The sequence below is a fragment of the Ovis canadensis genome, chromosome 25, assembly GCF_042477335.2.
Source record: "Ovis canadensis isolate MfBH-ARS-UI-01 breed Bighorn chromosome 25, ARS-UI_OviCan_v2, whole genome shotgun sequence".
Lineage (NCBI taxonomy): Eukaryota > Metazoa > Chordata > Mammalia > Artiodactyla > Bovidae > Ovis > Ovis canadensis.
Genome location: NC_091269.1, coordinates 46,859,897 through 46,884,194, shown reverse-complemented (window position 1 = coordinate 46,884,194; position 24,298 = coordinate 46,859,897). Strand labels below are relative to the sequence as shown.

Sequence of the window (24,298 nt, the reverse complement as noted above, 5' to 3'; positions counted from 1 at the left end):
TACTACCCCTTGTTTCAGAATAATAATCAGATTTTTAAAAAATTGATCTGGTCTCTCTCTAATCCTCTCAGTGTTATCACTTCCTTTGTTCTCTTTCTCTTTCTCTCTCACCTTATTTCTCTCTCCCCCACCCATCTCTTCTCCAGCCACACAGGTTTATTAAAAGTTTCCTGAGCATGCCATTCTCTCCAAAGCCTCCATGCTTCTGTATATGAAATTCCTCTTATCTGGAATGCCTTGAAATACAACTAACAGCTCTTTATTTGCTGAGATTGACTTTAGCAATGTTTCTTCTCTGAAGCCATCCTTTACTCTCAGGAAGAATTATTCCTCTGTCCCTCCACTAAATTATACATACATACACGTATATGTGTGCGTGGGTGCTTATTTTGTATCAGAACTCTTCATGTGTTTGAGTTTTCATTTTGTCTTAATTTTTTATATATCTGTCATAAAAGGGCAAAGTTTGTATTTTTTTCCTTTGTATTTGAGGACAAAGATTGTATTTTTTTCTTTTATTCAGATTATCTAGCATATTGCCTGGCACAGAGTAAAGCCTTAGCAAGTATAAGTTGATTAAATAATTAATATCTCCAAGACATTTAAAGTATGGGAAAATGTATGGGCATTTTTGAAAGGCCATTGTTCATATTGTCTTGGGCCTGGAAACCCATTATCATCTTTTATAAAACAGGATAATGAACAGCAGTTTACTAGGGAGAGAGAAGTATCTTATCCTTTCCTTAGGTGGCCTTTTGGAAGATTTTACAAAGCAAACTCACCATATTAGGGGCAACAATGATATCCATGTGCCCAGAGCTCAGGGAGCACCCTAGAATCTCTGAATACTTTATAGATTGCTCAAGATTGTGCTATCAATAACTAATGTTAGGGGAAAGAGAACCTTTCTGACCAATAGTAATTTGACAGACTAATAGGACTTTAACTTAAGAAAGGGATACATGATGTAAATGGAACAACTACAGATGTGTCTGACATCCCATTGTGTGCAGGGAAATCACTGAATGATGCACACATGATAGAGAATACTTTTGGTTTTTCCACCCCTGGCACCTGAAGCTCTGTGGGGCATGGAAGCCCTCATGGGCCTGCTGTAGAGAGAGGGAAGAAGAGGGGTATAAATTGAGAGCCCAGCAGACAGAGCTCCAGATTCCCCTACCTGATTTTTTTTTTCAGTAGTATTTTTTTTCTGCATGTTCTTTATTTACTTACTTATTTTTGGCCACATGTGGTCTTAGTGGAGAAAGCAATGGCATCCCACTCCAGTACTCTTGCCTGGAAAATCCCATGGACGGAGGAGCCTGGTAGGCTACAGTCCATGGGGTCGCTAAGAGTCAGACACGACTGAGCGACTTCACTTTTTCTTTTCACCTTCATGCACTGGAGAAGGAAATGGCAACCCACTCCAGTGTTCTTGCCTGGAGAATCCCAGGGACAGGGGAGCCTGGTGGGCTGCCATCTATGGGGTCGCATAGAGTTGGACACGACTGAAGCGACTTAGCAGCAGCAGCAGTGGTCTTAGTGGCAGCATGTGGAATCTTTGTTGTGCCATGTGGGATCTTTGCAGTGCATGGGCTCTTCCTCGTGGAAGTACGCTTCTCTCTAGTTGTGGTGAGAGGGCTTAGTTGTCTCATGGCATGTGGGATCTTAGTCCCCCAGCAGGAATCGAACCCACATCCCCTGCACTGGAAGGTGAATCCTTAACCACCAGACCACCAGGGAAGTCCCCTACCTGACTTTTTAATCAAAGCAGTTCTACTTTTAACTCGTTCACATCACTCAGTCGTGTCTGACTCTGCGACCCCATGGACTGTAGCCCACTTGGCTCCTCCGTCCATGGGATTCTCCAGGCAAGAATACTGGAGTGGGTTGCCATTTCCTTCTCCAGGGGATCTCCCCGACCCAGGGATCAAACCCAGGTCTCCTGCATTGCAGGCAGATGCTTTAACCTCTGAGCTACCAGGGAAGCCTCATATATTGGAACACCACCACAAAAGATTTTGTTTGAACAATGATTTCTGTTGCTAAATTTTTTTTTAAGTTGAAAATTATTAGTATGGGTCACACATACACCAGTTATTTGGACATAGCATTTTCAGCCAAACAGATTCTAGCTGGCTTAAGTGGAAATTACTCTGACTTAACAAATCACATATCTTCTTTTCCTTTCAAGCTAGAGGAGCTCACAGAGGCTGAGGATGCTCTCTCTGAAGCCAATGCTTTGAACAACTACAATGCTGAAGTGTGGGCATATCTGGCTCTGGTCTGCCTGAAGGTGAGTGTTTATTATCCTTACACAGTGTCCTTGGGCAGAGAGGTGAGGGGCCAAGTAAAGAAAGGGATAGTGGGAAGGCCATCAATTCATGATAGGTGAGGTCTGGTGAGCTTAGATTTGGTCATTATACTGGTGATGAAGGAGGGGCCATGTCTGGGAAGCTTCTCCTTAAAATGTGCCTGAAAATTATATGCTTAGGTGTGTTTGTCTGGAAAGGAGATTCTAAAAATAGAAGTGAGGCACTTGGATTTGGTGGTCTCAGGTGAGTGGTAAAGGGGGTGGACTGGAATTGACCACCAGTGGGGGTTTCAGGTGGAGTGGGTTCCATGCAACATTTTTGAGCTGCTCATCAGGCCCAACCCCAAGCCACACAAACCAAGCCCAGCCCAATGTGTGCCCTGCCCCAAGATGAAGGAGCATGTACAGATCAGATTGTGGTCTGGGGCTGTAGTTAGGAGATGTGCAAGGGTTATGCAGTGGGATGGCAGATTAGACTTGGGGAAGAGAGGTTCTCCTTCTGCCCTCCTTTTAGCACCCTCTCATGTTTAGGACCTCAAGTCTGGGAAATGTATAGTCATGCCATTTATGCTCTGGATCTACCAAAAATGTAGGATATGGTCTATAAAAGCGATATAAAAATCCAGTGATTAAAAAAAAGGCAAAGTAGCCTATAAGGGTATAGACATAAATGAATTAGCAACAACAGAAATCTCTGATAGACTGAAGCTATTTTCCCCAAAAGTCCTATCATTTAAAACATGTACCCAAAGCTGTGAAGCATTCTTCTTTGTAATTGTCTCTGACATTTTTCTCTGAGAGCAGAATTCAGATAGATAGTTTAGCTATTCAGAAAGATAGATTAGATATTTACCTGAGTTCTTACCTCAGCTCTACCAAACTAATCAGGAAAGGCATGGTGTTTATATTTTAAATGTATTTAGTTATATTTAATGACCTGAGTTCCTGTTTCATTAAAGTAGTTTTCATTTAAAAGAATTACAAATGGGAGTGATATTGTATCAGAATGTAACAAGGTCAGATACCAGCAAAGGAGATTCTCTTATACTGTTTCTGAATCATTCCTTCCTGTTGAACTGCTGGCTAAGGGTGGAAATTTGTGATAGCTCCTTAACCTGTAGGAAATAACCCTCTCATAATTAAAATAACTTGCTTCAATAACTTGCACATTAGCCTAAGATTCAAATTGGGAATGATGAGAGTGGCCCTCAATTTTTTATTGGCCAACATAATACAAAACCAACAGGGGATATTGTGATTATAAGAGAAACTAACAAAACAAAAATGATTGAATTTTCTCTTTGGAGTAAATATCAGTATGAGGAATACCTGAGTTCTTACCCCAGCTCTGCCACAACTAGCTGTGGGATCCTAGACAATTTATTTAAACTTGCTGGGCCTCAGTTTCTTCATCTATAAGCTAAAATGCAAGATTTCAATACACTTTTCTCAGAAACTGATTGATAAAACATGGAAAAAATTAAGGATATGTAAGTACAGGAGACAGGGATCAAGACGATTCCCATGGAAAAGAAATGGAAAAAAAGGAAAATGGCTGTCTGAGGAGGACTTATAAATAGCTGTGAAAAGAAGAGAAGTGAAAAGCAAAGGAGAAAAGGAAAGATATAAGCATCTGAATGCAGAGTTCCAAAGAATAGCAAGGAGAGATAAGAAAGCCTTCCTCAGCGATCAATGCAAAGAAATAGAGGAAAACAACAGAATGGGAAAGACTAAAGATCTCTTCAAGAGAATTAGAAATACCAAGGGAACATTTCATGCAAAGATGGGCTCAATAAAGGACAGAAATGGTATGGACCTAACAGAAGCAGAAGATATTAAGAAGAGGTGGCAAGAAAACAGAAGTGTACAAAAAAGATCTTCACGACCCAGATAATCACGATGGTGTGATCACTCACCTAGAGCCAGACATCCTGGAATGTGAAGTCAAGTGGGCCTTAGAGAGCATCACTATGAACAAAGCTAGTGGAGGTGATGGAATTCCAGTTGAGGCATTTCAAACCCTGCAAGATGATGCTGAGAAGTGCTACACTCAATATGCCAGCAAATGTGGAAAACTCAGCAGTGGTCACAGGACTGGAAAAGGTCAGTTTTCATTCTAATCCCAAAGAATGCTCAAACTACCGCACAATTGCACTCATCTCACACGCTAGTAAAATAATGCTCAAAATTCTCCAAGCCAGGCTTCAGCAATACGTGAACCATGAACTTCCAGATGTTCAAGCTGGTTTTAGAAAAGGCAGAGGAATCAGAGATCAAATTGCCAACATCCACTGGATCACTGAAAAAGCAAGAGAGTTCCAGAAAAACATCTATTTCTGCTTTATTGACTGTGCCAAAGCCTTTGACTGTGTGGATCACAATAAACTGTGGAAAATTCTGCAAGAGATGGGACCACTTGACCTGCCTCTTGAGAAACCTATATGCAGGTTAGGAAGCAACAGTTAGAACTGGACATGGAACAACAGACTGGTTCTAAATAGGAAAAGGAGTATGTCAAGGCTGTTTATTATCACTTTGCTTATTTAACTTATATGCAGAGTACATAATGAGAAACGCTGGGCTGGAAGAGGCACAGCTGGAATCAAGATTGCTGGGAGAAATATCAATAACCTCAGATATGCAGATGACACCACCCTTATGGCAGAAAGTGAAGAGGAACTAAAGAGTGAAAAAGTTGGCTTAAAGCTCAACATTCAGAAAACAAAGATCATGGCATCTGGTCCCATCACTTCATGGCAAATAGATGGGGAACAGTGGAAGCAGTGTCAGACTTTATTTTGGGGGGCTCCAAAATCACTGCAGATGGTGATTGCAGCCAGGAAATAAAAAGACTCTTTCTCCTTGGAAGGAAAGTTATGACCAACCTAGACAGCATATTAAAAAGCAGAGACATTATTTTGCCAACAAAGGTCCGACTAGTCAAGGTTATGGTTTCTCCAGTAGTCATGTATGGATGTGAGAGTTGGACTGTGAAGAAAGCTGAGCACAGAAGAATTGATGCTTTTGAACTGTGGTGTTGGAGAAGACTCTTGAGAGTCCCTTGGACTGCAAGGAGATCCAACCAGTCCATCCTAAAGGAGATCAGTTCTGGGTGTTCATTGGAAGGACTGATGTTGAAGCTGAAACTCCAATACTTTGGCTACCTGATGCGAAGAGCTGACTCATTTGAAAAGACAGTAATGGTGGGAAAGATTAAAGGCAGGAGGAGAAGGGGACGACAGAGGATGAGATGGTTGGATGGCATCACCAATTCAATGGACATGAGTTTGGGTAGGCTCTGGGAGTTGGTGTTGGACAAGGAGGCCAGGCATGCTGCAGTCTATGGGGTTGCAAAGAGTCAGACACGACTGAGCGACTGAACTGAACTGAACTGACAATATACAGCCTTGACATACTCCTTTCCCAATTTGGAACCAGTCTGTTGTTCCATGTGCAGTTCTAACTGTTGCTTTTTGACCTGCATAAGATTTCTCAGGAGGCAGGTCAGGTGGTCTGGTATTCCCATCTCTTTCAGAATTTTCCATAGTTCATTGTGATCCACACCATCAAAGGCTTTGGCATCATCAATAAAGCAGATGTTTCTTGGGAACTCTCTCATGCTTTTTTGATGACCCAACAGATGCTGAGTGAAGTCTATTAGTGAAGTCATATTATCTCATTTAAGTCTTACATGAGTACTTCATACAAGAAGTAACTAGGAGAAGTAGTATTCTCCCTTCATATCCAGATCTACATGCAAGTAATGCCAGTATCTGCTTCTTCCACGATGGGATAAATTTTAGCAGTTAAAAACTTGGACTCTGGAGCCAGGCTGTATTGTTTCAATACCCGGCTCCTCCACTTACTAGCTTAATAACCCTGGCAAGTTATTTATCTTTTCTGTGCCCAGACTTCTCTATCTGTAAACTGGGAATTATAAATAATAGTGGCATGTAAATGATATACAATATAAATGTAAATAATAGTGGTATATATGAAAGTAAAGCACTTTAAAAGTGTAAGTGATTAAAACAATGTAAACTACAAAGCAAGTGCTATGTGTGTTAGCTAATATTAACAGAATAGCTTAAATACTAAGAGGAACAAATGACTTATGGTGCTTTCAGGAAGAAAAAAAAAGGCCAAGTTGTCTTTCAGCTATTTGAAATGAAGGAGGAATATATATATATATATATATTTATTTATAAGTATATATTATATTTACTATCTGGTTTCCCCACCACCTTTCATTTTCCTGCTTCCGCTTTTCATTCAGAGGTTCTTAACCAAGAAGCTGTGGAATCTTCTGCTTTAGGCAGCAATGGCGGCAGTGTGCCTTCTCCGTTTAATGATTATGGTATGTCTTCATCACTAAATTGTGCTTTTTTTTCAGGCTGGACGGCAACTGGAAGCTGAGCAGGCCTACAAGTACACGATGAAGGTATGATGCAGATACCTTTGTTATTTGTAGTATACTGACATTGGGAACGCTAGGAGGAAGGTGCTGGCTTAATTCAAGACTTGACTTCACAGCATTTCACGATACGAAGATTTTTCTAGAGGACTTTCTTAACCATCTTTGCCATAACCCACATATTACCGTGGGAGATCTTTTTTTTACCCTCTATGGGTCTCATTATCCTCACATACAAAATGAAGGTGGTGTTCTAGTCCAGCAGTCAGCAAATTTTTCTATAAAGGGCAAAATAGGATTTGTGGGCCACGTGGTCTCTCTTGTAGCTACCACACTGTGCCCTTGTAGTGCAAAAGCAGCTACAGACAATATGCAAACCAATGAGCACAGCTGTATTTCGAGTAAAACTTTACTTAACAAAAACAGGCAGCAGGCTAGATTTGGCTCATGAGCTATTGCTTGTGAATCCCTGGTCTAGTCTATTGGTTATGATTGCAAATAATGTGACTTGGAAGCCAGTGGCTTAAACAAATTAGGAGTTTTATTTTTTCTCATCTAATGAAAAGTCCAGAACATACTGGTACCACAGCTCCACAGTGTTAACAGAAACCCAACCTCTTTCTTTCTGCTTCACCAGTCATAACATGAAGTTTCCAGCCCTCACAGTTGCAAGACAGCCATTGTACCTCAAGCTATCACATGCATATTTCAAGCATAGTAAAGAACAAAGTAGGCAAAGGACAAAAGGGCCACACTAGCTATTTCACCTGCCTTTAAAGAGATGTGACTTGAACTTACATTTCATTGATCACAGTTGAAATTACTGTTAGCTACTCTGTTGCTTTTTAGTTGCTTACATTGCTGTCCTGAAAAGAAATGAAGATTTTGTTAGTAAAAGAAGAGAGTGGATTTGTAGGCAACCAGATGTGGCCATTACACATTGAGACTTTAAAATTAAATTCAAATCTAATGGTTTTGATTCCTATGTATTTTATTCCTGTCTCTCACCTGCCAAACAGTATTATACATTAGTTAAGAATATATTTGGGTATTAGGGTAAACTTTTTAAAAATAAACTTTTTTTTTACACAAAAAAAGTACAAATTGTGAGCATTCATACTATGTAAATTTTGGTAAAGTGAACACTTCCATGTAACCAGCACAGTGTTCTGAGACTTTTTAATGGAGTTACCATGAAACAGAGAATATAGGAAGAGTCAATTCCAACCTGAGGAACTATGTTCTTTAGCTGTGGCCCCACAAATAAGGAGCCTCCACATAGCTATGTCAGGCGTGACGTATGTGTTCTTCCCTTCTACCTCTTATGCAGTTAAAATTGAAAGATGAGAATCTGCTTGCAGAGCTCCACATGGTTCAGGAGACAGTTGGCTTTGGAAATCCATCTTTCTGACATCCTTCTACCTGAAGAATTTTCTGTATGGGATGCTGAGCTCCTTTCTTTTCAAGAAAAATTAAACCCTGGATGTTTCACCAGAATGAAGACTGGGGATAAAGAAAGAAATGATCATCAATATAACTGATACCCATTCATTTATTTCCATTGTCTTACTGAATGGCTATTGTTACTGGATGTTTTACTGTTTGACAGTTAACTGGATGGCAATAGAAAAAAACCTAAATAAAAAACTCAGAATTCATCTGTTATTGTATGCTGAGATATACATAAGAATATAACTATTTGTGTGTGTGTGTGTGTAAGTAAGGTATAGTATGTTAATTATTAGTGAAAGCTTATCAGAATTACTCCTGTAGGAAGTCAACTGCTAAGGTCTGTGACCAGGTTCACTTACTGGAACTTAGGAATTAAGGCATCATTTTCTAAGGTGGGTGGAAAGGAAGAATGCTGTGCTGGGTCACTGCATTAGGGCAAAGAGCACATGAGTTGTGCCCAGATCTAACAGTGAACAGAGAAGCTGAATCGAGTGGTCTTTGCTGACAGTATCTTGATGGATGTAAATCACAAGGGCTCTATGAAGAATCCACTACTATGTAACAGATGTAAAACTCCTCACAATTGAGGCCGTTATTCTAGGGCTAGAAATGACAAAGGAACCATACCTCACCCTTGTCCTCTTGGATCAGTGCACAGCAAAACCAAAAATAAAGGCTTCCTGTCTTTATTTTTTAAAGGAGGACACAGAGAATAAGAGGGACATGGAAAAACAGGAGGGAAAGTGAAAGGCACATTGGTAAACACAGGACAAAATCATTCATTTATAGTTCTTCTCTAGTTTCAGCCCTAATGCTACCTCCTTTATGAAGTCGTCCTGAGGAATTACCAGATTCACCTTCTCTTCTGCTCACCCCAGGACTGTCAGCTGCCTAGGGGCAAGGACAGCCCTCTTTCATCTTTGCGTTCTTTGGCACTGCGCCTAGGTCCTAACTGGTGCTCGGAAAACATCTAGATGGTGGCCTTCTCTGCTGGTCTCAAAGCGGTAAAAAATTTGCCGCAATAGGTAATACCCGGGTTTGATCCCTGGGTCAGGAATATCCCCTTGAGGGAAGAATGCAACCCACTCTAGTATTCTTGCCTGGGAAATCCCATGGACCCAGGAGCCTGGCGGGGTACGATGCGTAGGGTCGCAAAGAGTCGGACACGGCTGAGTGACTAACACTTTCACTTCCCCCCTTCCCTGTATTCTCCCAGTATTCCTCCCTTGGGCAGAGACCCACAGGGCAGTGAGGGCGGGAGATCCCACCGGGCTCGGCTCGCAGGGCATTCCCAAGTTGTACCGCTCCTTCTTTGTGGCAGTTAAGATATCTTAGGGCTCTCCGTGTTGTGTTACGGAAGTGCAGGGAAAGGGCCGGAAGAGGCGGGGCGAGTGGACCACTCGCTTCCGGTACCATGGTGCCTGGGCGCGGGTGGAGGAGTGTCGAAGTCCGCGGTTCTTCAGCGTTGAGCTTTCTGGCGGGTTGTTCGCGCAGCCGGAGGCTGTAGAGCGGATTCGCTCCGGCTCCGGGAAGCTCCGAAGCGTCGCAACTGGCGCACAGGCCCCGGGGCCCGCCGGTTGCGCCATGGTCCAGCTCAGTGAGTGCTGGGGGCCTCGGGAGACCTTCCGGGCGGTCGTGGGGATAAGAGGGAGTGTGGACTGACTGGAGCTGCGCTCTCCTAGACGAGCTAGAGACAGTCCGTACCTGAAACTGCACACGTTTGATTCTGCCCTCAGTGGTTTTCTTGTTCGCTTTTAAAGTTTTCGCTGAACTCCTTTGAGATAAATGGCGTTCATTTTCTAGATGAGGCAGCCGGGCTTCAGCTTGTTCCAGAGACAGTAAATATCAGGCCTGTGTTGAGTGCGATGGGTATAGCTGGAGTGTTTAAGAGGAGTTTCACAAAGAAAGGGTTTCTGAGTCAGACTGACAAGAATTGGTTGAAAGGAAGGACATTTTGGGCTTCCCTGGTGGCTCAGAGGTAAAGAATCTGCCTGCAGTGCAGGAGACCCTGGTTCGATTCCTGGATCGGGAAGATCCCCTGGTGGAGGGCACGGGCAACCCACTCCAATAGTCTGCCTAGAGAATCGCATGGACAGGATCCTGGTTGGCTGCAGTCCATAGGGTCGTACAGAGTTGGACACGACTAAAGCGACTAAGCAGCAGCAGCAAGGACATTTCAGTGGGTGAAGGGGGTTGTCTCATTTCCTTTTCTGCATTTTGTGCTCTCGATTCTTGTGTCTTAACCACTTATTTGTCTACAGCTACTGTCCTTTGCAAGGCCTACCGTGGAGGCCACTTAACCATCCGCCTTGCGCTCGGTGGCTGTACCAACAGGCCTTTCTACCGCATCGTGGCTGCTCACAACAAGTGTCCCAGGGATGGCCGTTTCGTAGAGCAGCTGGGCTCCTATGATCCAATGCCCAACAGTCATGGAGAGAAACTCGTTGCTCTCAACCTGGACCGGATCCGGCATTGGATTGGCTGTGGAGCCCACCTCTCAAAGCCTGTGGAAAAGCTTCTGGGTAACTCAGCTAAGCCTTACCTCTTTGAGGGGATTTTAAATTGAAGTCATTTCCAAGATGATGAGAATTAAGAATGATTTTCACTATCTCCAGGCTAATCAGGACTGGAGGGAGAACTGAAATTGATCTAGTTGCCAGTTGAAATCTGGAGATTCCTTTTGTAGAGACTTCATGAGACTTTTTGGATGACTGAGATTTTATGCTAAAAAAAAAGGGGAATGGTGTGTCTTGCATGACTGTCAGTCGATTTTTTCAAGTAAGGAAAATAGTGTTAAGAAGTAGACAACATCCATTGTGATCTTGCAGTAAATGGAAGGAAGGGAGCTGGGGGAAGAGGTGAAAACATTTTGGCAAGTGAGGAATTTGTTTTGAATCTTTGTCTTGGATCAAATCTCTGTTAGACTTCAGTTCAGTGAGACTGAGGTCCCAGGTAAACATTAGTTTGTATTGTTATAATGAATGAAAATCCTGTTACTTTTAGGTCTTTCTGGCTTTTTTCCTCTGCACCCGATGGTGATCACAAATGCTGAGAGGCTGCGACGGAAACGGGCACGAGAAGTCCTCTTAGCGGCTCAGAAAACAGATACAGAGGCTACAGAAACAAAAGAGAACTGACTTCAGTGAACATAGCAGTGGGAACGAACTTGAAGTCCTCTTAAAATGTTTGTGCAGAACTCTTAGTTTTATTATATTTAGAGGTGAATAAATGGAATTTTTTAAGTCATCCATGATCATCTGGCCTGATCTGAACAGAGCCCAGGGAGAAGTTTGTTCTTGACCGACATAAAGCTGGGTATAGATACTAATTAATTCTTTCAGCCTTCTTCAGGGGAAAGACAGTGGTTGTGGTGTAGATTGGACTCTGGGTCCCCTGGGCAACTTTATAGCCTACTACCTTCCAAGATTTCCCTGTTTCAAAGTCCCCAACCAGCATGTCTGTCCTCTCCAAGTATTCCTTGTTTAATCATTTATGGTCATCCCACCAACTCAAGAATATGATTACTTCATTTACTGTTTTTGTAATTGCAGATTTACATTGTCTTGTCAACATACAATCTCAAATTTACAAAGGTAGTTTGTTACATGCTTTTAGGCTCTAATAATCTACTTTTTAAAGAAAGAATGCCTGGAAGAAAGTAAAGTACCTATGTACAACTTCCATGCAAGGTTATTTGTGAGAATTATAAGGTATCATGAAATTAGGTAGGATTGTCTCCAGTGTATCAGTAGGGAAGCTGAGGTTCAGAAGTAGAAACTTGGTCAAGGCCAAGTATTGGGCAGAACAGAGTCAGACCCTGATGTTCCTACCTGGAGAGCCCTTTCCACCATGTTATGTCTGTAGTGGGAGTAGTGAGTAAAGATAAGGGACTTTTCAAAAGTCTACTTTTAAAAGTCAGCGACAAAATTAGGTTGAGGTATCATGGTTTGTCAGAGAAGGCGATGGCACCCCACTCCAGTACTCTTGCCTGGAAAATCCCATGGACAGAGGAGCCTGGTGGGCTGCAGTCCATGGGGTTGCAAAGATTCGGACACGACTGAGCAACTTCCCTTTAACTTTTCACTTTAATGCATTGGAGAAGGAAATGGCAACCCACTCCAGTGTTCTTGCCTGGAGAATCCCAGGGATGGGGGAGCCTGGTGGGCTGCCGTCTATGGGGTCACACAGAGTCGGACACGACTGAAGTGACTTAGCAGCAGCACCATAGTTTGTTAATATAAATGACTTGTTGTGTCCCCCCAAAGCCTGTTATCTGTTCCACCATAACTGTAGCAGGGTTAGATGGCTTTAGTCGTCATTCTGAATAATATGTCATAATCTGGTGTAAAACTAAAATATGGGAGATTTATATAGGAGATTCTAAAGCCTTATTGTTGTACCAACCTATCCTCAGTTTTATATTCTGAGAATAATTGCCAGCCACCTCAAACTCAGGTCATCAAGGCTCTCTGAGTTGTCACTGGATGGCCTCCACTTGCTTTGGGGAGGCTTTAAAGGCAGGACAGGCAGAGAGCAACTGACTTTATGGGAGTTTGATCTTGAAGGTAGGAAAAAGAAATGCTTTGAAAACCATTTCAAAGTTTAAAGGAGAACAGTCTATCCTGGAGAGTTTGAGGTCTTGGGAGAAACCTTAACTGGTAGAGTAGAGGAGAATGTAATTCTGGAAAGTATTGACCGATGAAGGGAACTGATGTGAAATAGGTATTATTTTGAGCTGTTGAATTTCTGCCAATTTGTGTATTCACTCTGTGCCTTGGTCTGTCTTTTATTTAAGACACACTTATGGAAACTTCTGTGTAAGCTCATCCTCTCCCTGATTTCCAAAGTTTCCTCTAGTCCTACTCTTGCTTTGGATTTCCAGAACCAGATTTTTTACCAATTCTTGGATGATTGCATCTGTCTGTCTTGCTACCATCTCAAATCCAACATGCTCAAACCCACGTCTGCACTTGAGAAAGCCTTTGTTTCTAAAGCTTTTATTTTTATCAAGATGGGGGTTTGGATCATGTTATCTCCACCAAAGTGGAAGGTGATTCAGGGACTGGAAGGTGAATGGAAATGATTCTGTAAAAAAAGTCAAATCTAGAAGTTCTATCAATTAGATAATTTTTAGAAGACTGGTATTTTGTGCTTTTTGTTTAATGTAGGTTTTTTAAATTGTAGGGCTCAAGGGAAAGTCCCTGCCTAGCAGTCCCAACTTCAGTCACTCAGTCGTGTCCGACTCTTCACGACCTCATGCACTGTAGCATGCCTATCCTTCACTACCTCCCAGAGTTTGCTCAAACTCATGTCTGTTGAGTCAATGATGCCATCCAACCATCTCATCCTCTGTTGTTCCCTTCTCTTCATGCCCTCCGTCTTTGTCAGCATTGGGGTCTTTTCCAGTTTGTCGGCTCGTCACATCAGGTGGTCAAATAATTGGCACTTCAGCATCAGTCCTTCCAATGAATTTTCAGGGTTGATTTCCTCTAGGATTGACTGGTTTGATCACCGTGCTGTCCAAGGGACTCTCAAGAGTCTTCTCCAGCACTACAGTTTGAAAGTATCAATTCTTCAGCACTTAGCTTTTTTAATACTGTCTAGGTTTTTCGTAGCTTTTCTTCCAAGGAGCAAGCGTCTTTTAATTGTATGGCTACAGTCACCACCTGCAGTGATTTTGGAGCCAAAGAAAAAAATCAGTCACTGTTTCTATTTTTTCCCTGTCTATTTGCCATGAAGTGATGGGACTGGATGTCTTATCTTGGTTTTTTGAACGTTGAGTTTTAAGCCAGCTTTTTCACTCTCTTTCACCCTCATCAAGTGACTCTTTAGTTCTTCACTTTCTGCTATTAGGGTGATGTTCTCTACATATCTGAGGTTTTTGATATTTCTCCCTGCAGTCCTGATTCCAGCTTGTGATACATCCAGCCCAGCATTTCGCATGATTTACTCTGCATATAAGTTAAATAAGGGTGACAATTTACAGTCTTGACTGACTCCTTTCCCAGTTTGGAACCAGCCCATTGTTCCACGTCTGGTTCTAACTATTGCTTCTTGTAGTAGTGTAGTTAATCGCTCAGTCTTGTCTGACTCTGCTACTCCATGGGCTGTAGCCTGCCAGGCCCCTCTGTTCGGTCCATGGAATTCTCCAGGTAGGAATACAGGAGTGGGTTGCCATTCCTGTCTCCAGTGGATCTTCCCCACTGGGCTATCGAACCCAGGTCTCCATTGCAGGCCGATTCTTCACCGTCTGAGCTACAGGGAAGCCCATACAGGTTTCTCAGGAGGCAGGTAAGGTTGTCTGATATTCCCATCTCTGTTAAGAATTTTCCACAATCTGTTGTGATCCCCAAATTTAAACCACATGAGATTGCCAAATGCTGATGTTACGCTGTTTTTTACTGGAATAAAGAGCAGAACGCAGCGCTAGATTCAACCAAATATGAACGTTTACATTGTTGCATAAACTGAGCTGGGACATTGGGGAAAAGGTAGAGATGAGGTTTTCAGAGTAAGGGGAGAATGGCCGAGGCTGAGAGAATTTGTGGAAGGAGATTTCGGTGTTCGGAGACTCACCGCCTCAATCCTGGCCGTCCCCAGCTTGGCCACGCCCCCACTTCTCGACGGCCGTAAAGTGCGGCGTCGTGGCCCCGCCTCTTCCGGCGCCTCTTGTGACGCTTGCGCCTCGGGCTTTTTGCGCGGGAAAAGGTAGGCGCTCTTGAGCTTTACTCAGTGTAGCTGGGTTCAGGTGTTTTCGCTGAGCCCGCCGCCCCTTTGCACCGCTGCCGACCATGGGGCTTCTGGAACTGTGCGAAGAACTATTCGGCACCGCCGACCTTTACCAAGTATTGGGCGTGCGGCGCGAGGCCTCAGACAGCGAGGTCCGACGCGGCTATCACAAGGTGTCCCTGCAGGTGCACCCGGATCGGGTGGGCGAGGGCGACAAGGAAGACGCCACCCGCCGCTTCCAGGTGCGCTAGACTCTATCCACCGGCCGCCCGGGCTTCGCTCCGTCTTATGACCGCCCGGCCTCTCCCGGAGTGGAGTGAGCCGAACCCGGCCTGGCGTTTTCTAATCTTTATTTCTCGCGGCGCGGTTTCAGTGAGAGGCGGAGGGGTGATTTTAGTGTACTCTTTCCCGCAGATCCTTGGGAAGGTCTACTCCGTTCTGAGTGACAAAGAACAGAGAACATTATACGATGAACAGGGAACAGTGGACGAGGATTCTGATGTGCTCAGCCAAGACCGGGACTGGGAGGCCTATTGGAGATTACTCTTTAAAAAGGTAAAGAACTCTGGAGATTTTCTTGTGACCGTTAACATTTCTCATTCAACAAACCTTTATTGAATGCCTCTAAGGCCTTGCGTTTTGTGTTATTAAGGATGAGGATTTTTTGGTCTCTAAATATTAATAAACGCACACACAACACAGACATTCCTTAGGAGAGACCCACTTCTTTGAAGAAGGGCAAATTTATCTAACCGTTCTGTTGAACCATGTATATATGTGTGTTATAACACATGCATGTACATACGTAGATACACACACTTAATGAAATGGGCCTTTAACTATCTGTTGGTGTAGAGTGGAGTGAAAGGGGACGTTAAATTTTTTTATAATATGTGTTTATTTTACGAAGCCAGGTGTAAGGCCTGAGTATTTTTCTGGGTCTCTTCTCACCTTTGGAAACTTCGCTTAAATTTTCCTGGTGTGTAGCTTAGCATTTCTAAAGATTGGACTAGGGAGAACCCTAGAAAATCTTTAACATAGAAAATTTGCTTCCTTGCAACAGTTTCAACTCAAGCAGCTGTTGTATTTGGGGAGAAATATTTTGAAACCTGAGTTAAGTTTTTTCTTGTATTCCAGTTATTTAAAATAAACTGATTCAAAGTTACAGCATGTGTCTCTCATTTGTTCAGATATCTCTGGAAGACATTCAGGCTTTTGAGAAGACATACAAAGGTTCTGAAGAAGAGCTGACTGATATTAAACAGGCCTATCTGGACTTCAAGGGTGACATGGATCAGATTATGGAGTCTGTGCTGTGTGTGCAGTACACAGAAGAACCCAGGATAAGGCACATTATTCAACAAGCCATTGATGCTGGAGAGGTCCCATCCTATAACGCCTTTGTCAAAGAATCGAAGCAGAAGATGAATGCAAGGAAAAGGAGGGTAAGATTTTGAATGCCATTTACTATTTATATCTTGACTACTTCCCAAAAGAATTTGAGGATATTTATAACAATGAAAATAGAAATAAGACTGCTGAAATAAAGATAAGGCTTAACTTCTAGTTGCCATCTAACTAAATGAGCATAATGAGCTCATTAAGAGAAACTTTTTTTTCCCTACTCTGTTGTGCTCAAAAGGATTTTAATGCATGGATTAGATAATCAGTATCACTTGAAATTAGCACTGAAATATTCTTCATATGGGCCAATTCTTTTAACCTTGCTGAGGCATTCTAAGGCAATAAAGTAACAGAATCCAGATACCTAGGCTCCACAGTGAGTCACTTGGTTAAGGGGTGAGAAGGTGAGAGAGACTGTAGGACTATGTCTTAATTCAAATTCCTGTATTGCCCAGTTTGATGGCAACCCATTCCAGTACTCGTCTGGACCATGGAGGAGCCTGGTAGGCTTGTCCATGGGGTCGCAAAGAGTCAGAGATGACTGAGTGACTTCACTCACTTCGATTCTTGAGTTGGACCGAGAATATACATTCAAAAAACAAAAAAAAATGGGGAGATGGGGTGAGTGGAAAAAAAAACAACCAAAAACCAGTTTATTTTGATAATGGTGTATTTCCAAACACCCTTTGAGGTACACTTTTGTAGAGTATCAAGGATTGTGGTTTGTGTGTCCTTTTCACCCATGTTAAACTGGAGAGTTGGTGAGGGTAAGGACATCTGAGTTTCAGGAGGGAGCAGATTCAAAGTAACAGATAGCTGTGCCTCTGGTCTTTACGGGAAGACTGGACTGGTATTAAAGTCACTCTTGCCTCAACCTGGCTTTCATAATGGGAACTCCAGGGAGAGCAGACAGTGTAAGATTGTAGCTCTTTGGCGGGTACTTTGTTTGGCTGAATTGGAGGTGGAGTTAAGTCTGAGGCTTTTATGTAAAAAGGTGCAGGAGAATCCTGACAAGTGTGTTGAGAGAAGTGGAATATGTATCAAGATCATCACTTTGGCTTATAGGCTACATCTGTTTAGATTTCAAGCTGACAGTTTAAGTTGGCAACTTTTTTTTAGGTGAAGCTGAGCACAGCTGTGTTCAGCAATAGCCTGTTAGCTTGAAAAACTTCCCTAGAGTTTGGGGGGTAGAGTGGGGAATGGAATAGTTTTGACAAAGAGTTCTGCAAACTTAAGAGAAAAAATAATATTAAAAGAAATAAATTGATTTCAAGGACAGAAAGTAGGTAGGGGAAACTCATTAGAGTAACGAGGTTCTAACATATCATCATTCACAGTATTAATAGTATTCATTGCTATTTAGAAAATTCTCAGGGGATTGGGGCCTCTCCTAGTCTTAGGTGTTGCCCTGGAGAATGAACTTACTAACCTTTCCCAAGGTATTCTTGGAATCAGTGCCCTAGTAAAACATGGCAAGAGGTGGCGGCTTTGAAATCTGTTAAAGAAACGTTAAAACGGAATTTGTTAAGAGTTTATCCTAGCTACTTGGGAAATTTTAAACCAGAGTTGCACTCTTGGCTACCACAAGTCACATGTAATAAATTTGGTTTCCAGAGGAGGAATTTGAGGTGCCTGTGTCCTGGCAACATTTTGAGAGCATCCTTGGTTAAGTGACCTTTCTTAGCTCTTCTAGCATTTTGTTTTCCTTCCTGTCCCCCTATGGTTTATGGAATCAAATGACCTGCTTACCCCTAGCAAATACAAATGGGGAACACTCAGAAATGCTTATTGGAAAAAGAGGATCTACTGCTTGATTTTATCCTTTTAATTTATATAATTCTCAAATTGAAATGGTCTTAACAGATTTGCTTTTGGGAAAAAGGGTGTATTTTTAGTATTTGCTAGGTTGGTATTGTATCTCACATGAGTTTCTGTTTTAGGCTCAGGAAGAGGCTAAAGAAGCAGAAATGAGCAGGAAGGAGTTGGGGCTTGATGAAGGAGTGGATAACTTGAAAGCAGCCATTCAGGTAAACTGTGAGGTTGTCTGTGAAGCTTACCACCATTTCTTTCAATTTCTGCTTCTTACTGCTAGTATTTCTTTGGAGTTCATATAGTATTGTAGGCATTTTGTTTTCATCTTTTAAGACATTCAGGAACCATACAGTCATCCTTTAAAATGTACAATTCAGTGGTTTTTTTAGTATATTGATCACGTTTTACCATCATCAGCACTAATTCCAGAACATCTTCATCACTCTAAACACAAACCCCTTATCCACTAGCAGTCACTCTCTATTCTCCCTTGGCAACTGCTAAATACTTTATTTCTGTGGACAGTCTTGAGTTTTGAAAGCTTGTGTTTTAACTTCTTAAACAGAGCAGACAAAAGGATCGGCAAAAGGAAATGGACAATTTTCTGGCTCAGATGGAAGCAAAGTACTGCAAACCTTCCAAACGAGGAGGGAAAAAAACGACACTCAAGAAAGAAAAGAAATAATGGAATATTCTCTTCAAAAGTCCATAGGTGTTAACTGATGCCTTTGTAGGGAAGGTACAGTCAAGATTTGAAGAAAAAAGTCAACTCAACTCTTGAGAAAAGTTGTCTTTCAAGCCTAAATTATTTGGATCAACTATCTAAACCAAGTAGACTTTCTCAGCCTGGTCTTAGTATATCCTAGAAATATGCTGACATTCTGTGAGGTCCTCCTATGAAGGAGTTTGTTGATGATCACTGAGGGAGCGGGAGGGTGAATGCTTCCTTGAGAGTATTCTTCTGAATAAGGAACTATCTAGAATGCAGATCTGTCCCTACCACTTTTAGCGATTGTTATTTTGCCACATAGGAGTGAGCTTCAGGGTATTCAGTGGTGTGTGTTTTTTAGGACATGTACTCCACCTAGCCTTCAACACTTGCTGGACATCTATTTTCCAAATACTTGCCTGTTTGCTTGCAGTCTTAATGTTCTTGCATACGTCCTCTCTTTTTTTCTTTCCCTCCTCAACCAAGTTTGGCACTCTTTGCTTGAGGTGTATAGGAGAAACAGGTGTTCAGATTACTTCAAGCTCTTTTGTAAGAATTGTATAAGATTAAATAATCAAGTGAAAGATGACTGTTAAGTTCCCAGGACTTTTTAAGTGATCTCAATATGATCATTTAAAAGATGATTTATTAAGTATATGAATGGTGCCTAGGATAAAGAAAAGAGAAGAAAAGTAGTTCTAGCCACCATTGTAGCAGATAGCCTAGTTTAAGTTGCAGGAGATGCTGTAATCCTCTCTAACTGCTGAATGTCCTTAGAGTCAGGTTACTGAGCTTGTCAGAACTTGTTTCGTCATCTATAAAAGGGTGAGGCTAAATGCCTTGTTAACTTTGACCTTGAAAGGCAAGCTGTCTTGATCCAGTGGTTTGTTATGTTCTTATGGTATTGATTTGTGAGAACAGTACAGAGATTTTCATTTATATTTAGTAGAACTGGTATGAGTTCATTAGAATATATGAAAATTTCTTAGAGACTGTTCAACTTAAAATCTCTGATTTGTAAGCTAATATATTTAATACCATATGCATAAAACAAGCCTTCTGTTACTGAGATTCATGTACATAATTTATCTGAGGTAAGCATAAGACACGTTTTCAGTTTGTGATTACAAATAGGTTAAAAAATACTCTTTAATTGTATTAAAAATACACTTTAATGCAGGTTGTTTGCTGTATCTGTCTTCATATGATAGTATTAGAACACTTTGAAACAATAAAATTATCCCAATTTATGATCATTTGAATTTATCAACTCTGAAGAGTAATAGAAGATCTAAAACCAAAATGATCATCAGAATTCAACGAAATTTAAATAAGTTTAAACCATAGTTAAAACCATTGCTGCATTCATGAGTGCACTCGGGAAAGGTCCATGTGAAAATCAGAAGAATGTCAAAATTCTCTTCCTTTGCTCTTAGCATATGTTTATACTAGACAGAACGGCAGGGTTTCAGGAATTTTAAGAAGTTGTGTCTTGCTGGCTCACTAACAGAAAGATTCTATAAATTTTTAAATTGCATTTCTTAGACCTGCAGGAGAAAATCTGGCAAGGCAGGTGTGATATTTGGTGGGGTGCGTTGGGGGTGGGGAATGGCCACTAAAGTACTTTGAGAAGAACACAAGTATAACCTGATAGGCAGCTGTTGTAAGGCTGAATTGTCCTACCTGGGGGGAAAAAATTCACTATTTATTACATGGATTACTTTATACCAGTGCTCAACATTTATGTTTTTAGTTATTCATCCCTGCCATATATATCTGCCTATGGATTTGGACATTTAAGAGAAAACTTTAGGAATCACATCTGTGTGATGTGATTTTTTACATAACTGTCTCTTAAAAATGACTTACAAGTGAGTACACCTCTCCAGAAATTAACACAAGCAGAAGTATTCCAAAGCCAATAATAATGTTATCAAACGATTTGCTACGTTTTGTGTACATGTAGTCTGATAGAATGCTGTAGTAATTGAACTGATCATTGTTAACAGACAACATAAGCAGTGATTTGGAGGAAATTATTCATTTGTTACATCTTTGGCTATAAACTACTGTCCAGTGAAGTGATTAACTTATGCTGAACAGAAGACAGTAATTGGAGATAGAAACAGTACCCATGTAATCTTTGGCTGATACTGTTCTCAGTCTGTTGTACCAAAATAATTCACAAAGATGGTTTCAGGTTGTCTCTTGTATACAAGGTCTGCATCATGAGATGACTGAACATTGATTTGTGAAATCTTCCCATGTGTTCCCTGCAGCCCGAAGAAAGGTCTCCTCATTCGTGCTATGGTCCCTGCCTGGTTCTAGAGATTGGTCCACTTCTGTTTTGAGATTTTGTAGATCCATGTAACTGAGGACCTGAGAGACAAAGATGACATCATAGAGTAACATGAATAGACATTCTAGATTTGATCGTCTTGAGCTCCTATGTACAGACATTTTTTGTTCCAACTGTTAGACTTTAAATTTGGAGACTGTGGCTAAGTAGTAAAGTTTATATTTACTAAAGCAATAAAAATCGTGTTTACATATTTTATGATGTAAAAACAAAATCTATGTAAGATGTGATGTAGTAACCTAATTTTAGAAAACAGTCACTAATTAAAAAGGAATAAAATGTGTTTCACTTACCTAAACATTATACTAGTTATACCTGACCATCAGCATGGCCAGATGTAATAACTGTAGCTCAGAGGCAGTAGTGCTTCCCTGAGGACTGATTCAAGAACAGAATCTGCTGACAGCATTCAAAGACTACCAAGTGTTGCTACTAGGAACATGAACTAAGAGAATTCACTTGAACTACAGAGATGATTTCAGGCAGATTACTTTTTAACATACTTGCTGATTAATCTGATTATTAACAGGAAACATTTCAACTGCCTGGTAATTCTAAATTTCACCTATAACATAAGGAAAAAATGACCCTGGTGGTGAGAAGACCATTATAGAAAGAATTAAGACATCCTTAAATTTTCTTTTATCATTCCTGTAAAAACAGAAACTATAGAATATAACTTAGACAAAAAAGTTAGTGGGATAGAATCAGACTCCTCATGTCTTGACATTGTGAATTTCTTTTCTTACTTTGGCCTACCAGTTTAACTGATTAGAGCAGTTTAATCCATAGCAGTACAGGTTTTTGCCTACATAATAAAATCCATGCAGTGTTTGAATGCTATGAAAATGATTTATTTGGCTTAATTGGTTTAGATTAAAAAAAAAAAAAAGTATTGTTTACTCTGCCTGAATGGCAAGAGGTTAATTTATATATGAGAAAACAGATCTGGAACTTTTTGGCTTTGAGCAGTTAGAGTTCTCTTATTTTCCTTACTATATCCTATATTCCAAAATGAATTTGAGATGATTTATAAAGATGTAGGAAAGCAAAATATAAAATTTGGAGGAAGGAAAAATAATAAGCATGGGAAAAAAGCAAGATCTTAACAAGACTTTAGTAAAATAATCCACCTGTAGTAATATCTCCACCTGTCCCTGCAGATCCCCTACCAGGTCGGGCCTGGTGAGGATACTCAGCAGCACACGCACGACGATACTGCGTATCTGGCTGAAAAAGAGAGAAGATGAGTCACTGCTTACAGTGTGACTTCTTCCAGAGGATGTGTTAGTTGTTTTACAAGGGAAAGCCCTGAAGTCAGAGAGCAGTGTAATTGGCATCATCTGTCAGTCTGAGGGACAGTTGGCTGAATATACTCTTAACATTCCAAGTAAAAAATCCCAAGCCAGCAGCCCACAGAGTGATTGTTAACTTGTAAAAATTGCAAGTTCTGCAACTTTATTAATATGCCTTTAAGAAAATCTCAGCATTTATAAATAATCCATATGGTTTAATATTTCTTAAGTACTCATAATTGGCTCTCAAGGGAATTTGAATCTGATTTCCAGTGCCTGCTGTTTATAACAACAGAACAGAACGTTTTCAGCAACACTGACAACCTCCATGCTTAAAATGTGACTCAAACATTTCAAAGTTTAAGGGATTTAAAGATTTTAAGATACAACTAAAATATCCACATGCAGATACTAAAAAAAGAGCTATCATGGCCATTTTGCTAGTACTTTTGGGACAACAAACATCCCCTCAGTTTCTTGTCAGCACTGGAATAAGAAATTTGAGGGTTTGTTTTTTTTTCCTCTCCTGATAAAGCCCCATGTTTTCTATCTGTGGTCAGCAAACTTTTTTTTTTTTTTAAAATAGAGGACCAGATAGTAAACATTTCAGGTTTTGTGGAACATACTGTCACTGAAACTATCCCATTCTGCTGTTAAGAGTAAGAAAGCAGCCACAGAAAGTACAAAATTGAATGTGGTGGCTCTGCTCTAAGAAAACTTTGTTTACAAAAACAGGCAGTTAAGCTGAACAGCTCATGAACTAGGATAGAGGCAAGAAAAGATTCTTCCCTAGAGCCTGCAGTGGGAATGTAGCTCTGCTGATACCTTGATTTTGGACTTAACAGACTCTGGAACTGAGAGAATAAATTTATACTGTTTTAAGCCACCCAGTTTGTGGTAATTTGTTATGGCAGCCCTAGGAAGCTAATACAGTGTCCCATTCATTTATTCTCACCACTCTTCTAATGGAGGAAAGATCATATGGTGCCTTAGGCTGACACAGTTTAAGAATTATGAGTTGAGATAAGTGGGTTGCAAACACCACTGTCTTGAAAACTGGTTTAGGGTGTGGGTGCCTGGTTCTTGGGCCACAAGTGTGCCCTCAGTCACTCTCTGGGCTTTCCAAGCCCTCTTGTACAAAGCAAATGCCGTGGGGCTGAGTTTGGGGCAACTTCTGATGTTTAAAAGTAAAAAGTCTAGTAAATGTACATTTAGTGGTGACAGTGTTAGCATTTCAAACACCAGTTAACAAAAACTGCAAGTCTTAACTTGCCCATCCACCAGTCCACAAAATAATGTTACCACTTTTTGTTTAATTCCCTCAGAGCAATGTTAAAAGAATGAAGTTAACGCTAATCTGATATGCACTGGAGTTTAACTTTTTTTGATTATTCTCAGAAATATCTAAATTTTAAATTGCTTAGAATTTGCTGTTTATATATAAGGCATTTTACCTTATTTTTACAAGTTAAAATAATGAGTGGCAGAGAGCAATTAGAGTTTCAACAAATATACTTAAAATGTAGAACACTGTTTTTATTAGAACCTCAGCTTTTACTCTAAGAGTTGATTAAATCACCATATAAAGCCTTAAGCCTGCCAAACTAGTTTTTTCCCGTTTGCTCAGCTATCAGACAATAGAGTATGTCACTCTACCAAAAATGACTGAGTTGTATTGGGCCTGGAGAAAAAGTCAGGTAACAGGAGCCTCTCCTGGGGCTGCTGATGGTTAGGCTCATCCACCACTGCACTTCGAGCTCGACTGGAATCGCTATGGGTTTTCTGCAGAAGGGATAAGAATTACGGAAAC

The 24,298-nt window shown here is 41.0% G+C and overlaps 4 protein-coding genes across 15 annotated transcripts in view; 3 read left to right on the top strand and 1 right to left on the bottom strand.

Annotated features, from left to right (window-relative positions):
* The window catches only part of CFAP70 (cilia and flagella associated protein 70), an 83,341-nt gene extending 74,955 nt beyond the window's left edge, over window positions 1-8,386 (top strand). For all 7 annotated transcript variants that reach the window (XM_069572045.1, XM_069572041.1, XM_069572042.1 and 4 more), the window contains 3 exons: window positions 2,195-2,296; window positions 6,708-6,755; window positions 8,059-8,386. In XM_069572045.1, coding sequence (XP_069428146.1) covers window positions 2,195-2,296; window positions 6,708-6,755; window positions 8,059-8,139 — 231 coding nt within the window. In that variant the 3' untranslated portion in view covers window positions 8,140-8,386. The remainder of the gene's footprint in view (window positions 1-2,194; window positions 2,297-6,707; window positions 6,756-8,058) is intronic.
* Window positions 8,387-9,408: 1,022 nt separating this feature from the next.
* On the top strand, window positions 9,409-11,426 carry MRPS16 (mitochondrial ribosomal protein S16). Its single transcript, XM_069572068.1, has 3 exons — window positions 9,409-9,777; window positions 10,442-10,702; window positions 11,184-11,426. Exons 1-3 carry the CDS (start codon window positions 9,765-9,767, stop codon window positions 11,315-11,317), a joined length of 408 nt encoding a protein of 135 aa, XP_069428169.1. The 5' UTR covers window positions 9,409-9,764; the 3' UTR covers window positions 11,318-11,426.
* A 1,283-nt stretch (window positions 11,427-12,709) lies between these two features.
* DNAJC9 (DnaJ heat shock protein family (Hsp40) member C9) lies at window positions 12,710-23,374 on the top strand. Its single transcript, XM_069572067.1, has 5 exons — window positions 12,710-15,151; window positions 15,324-15,464; window positions 16,100-16,354; window positions 18,254-18,340; window positions 18,691-23,374. Exons 1-5 carry the CDS (start codon window positions 14,972-14,974, stop codon window positions 18,808-18,810), a joined length of 783 nt encoding a protein of 260 aa, XP_069428168.1. The 5' UTR covers window positions 12,710-14,971; the 3' UTR covers window positions 18,811-23,374.
* FAM149B1 (family with sequence similarity 149 member B1) overlaps window positions 19,988-24,298 on the bottom strand; it is a 53,474-nt gene continuing 49,163 nt past the window's right edge. For all 6 annotated transcript variants that reach the window (XM_069572049.1, XM_069572050.1, XM_069572051.1 and 3 more), the window contains 3 exons: window positions 24,145-24,270; window positions 22,327-22,423; window positions 19,988-21,213 (listed from right to left, as the gene is read on the bottom strand). In XM_069572049.1, coding sequence (XP_069428150.1) covers window positions 21,140-21,213; window positions 22,327-22,423; window positions 24,145-24,270 — 297 coding nt within the window. In that variant the 3' untranslated portion in view covers window positions 19,988-21,139. The remainder of the gene's footprint in view (window positions 21,214-22,326; window positions 22,424-24,144; window positions 24,271-24,298) is intronic.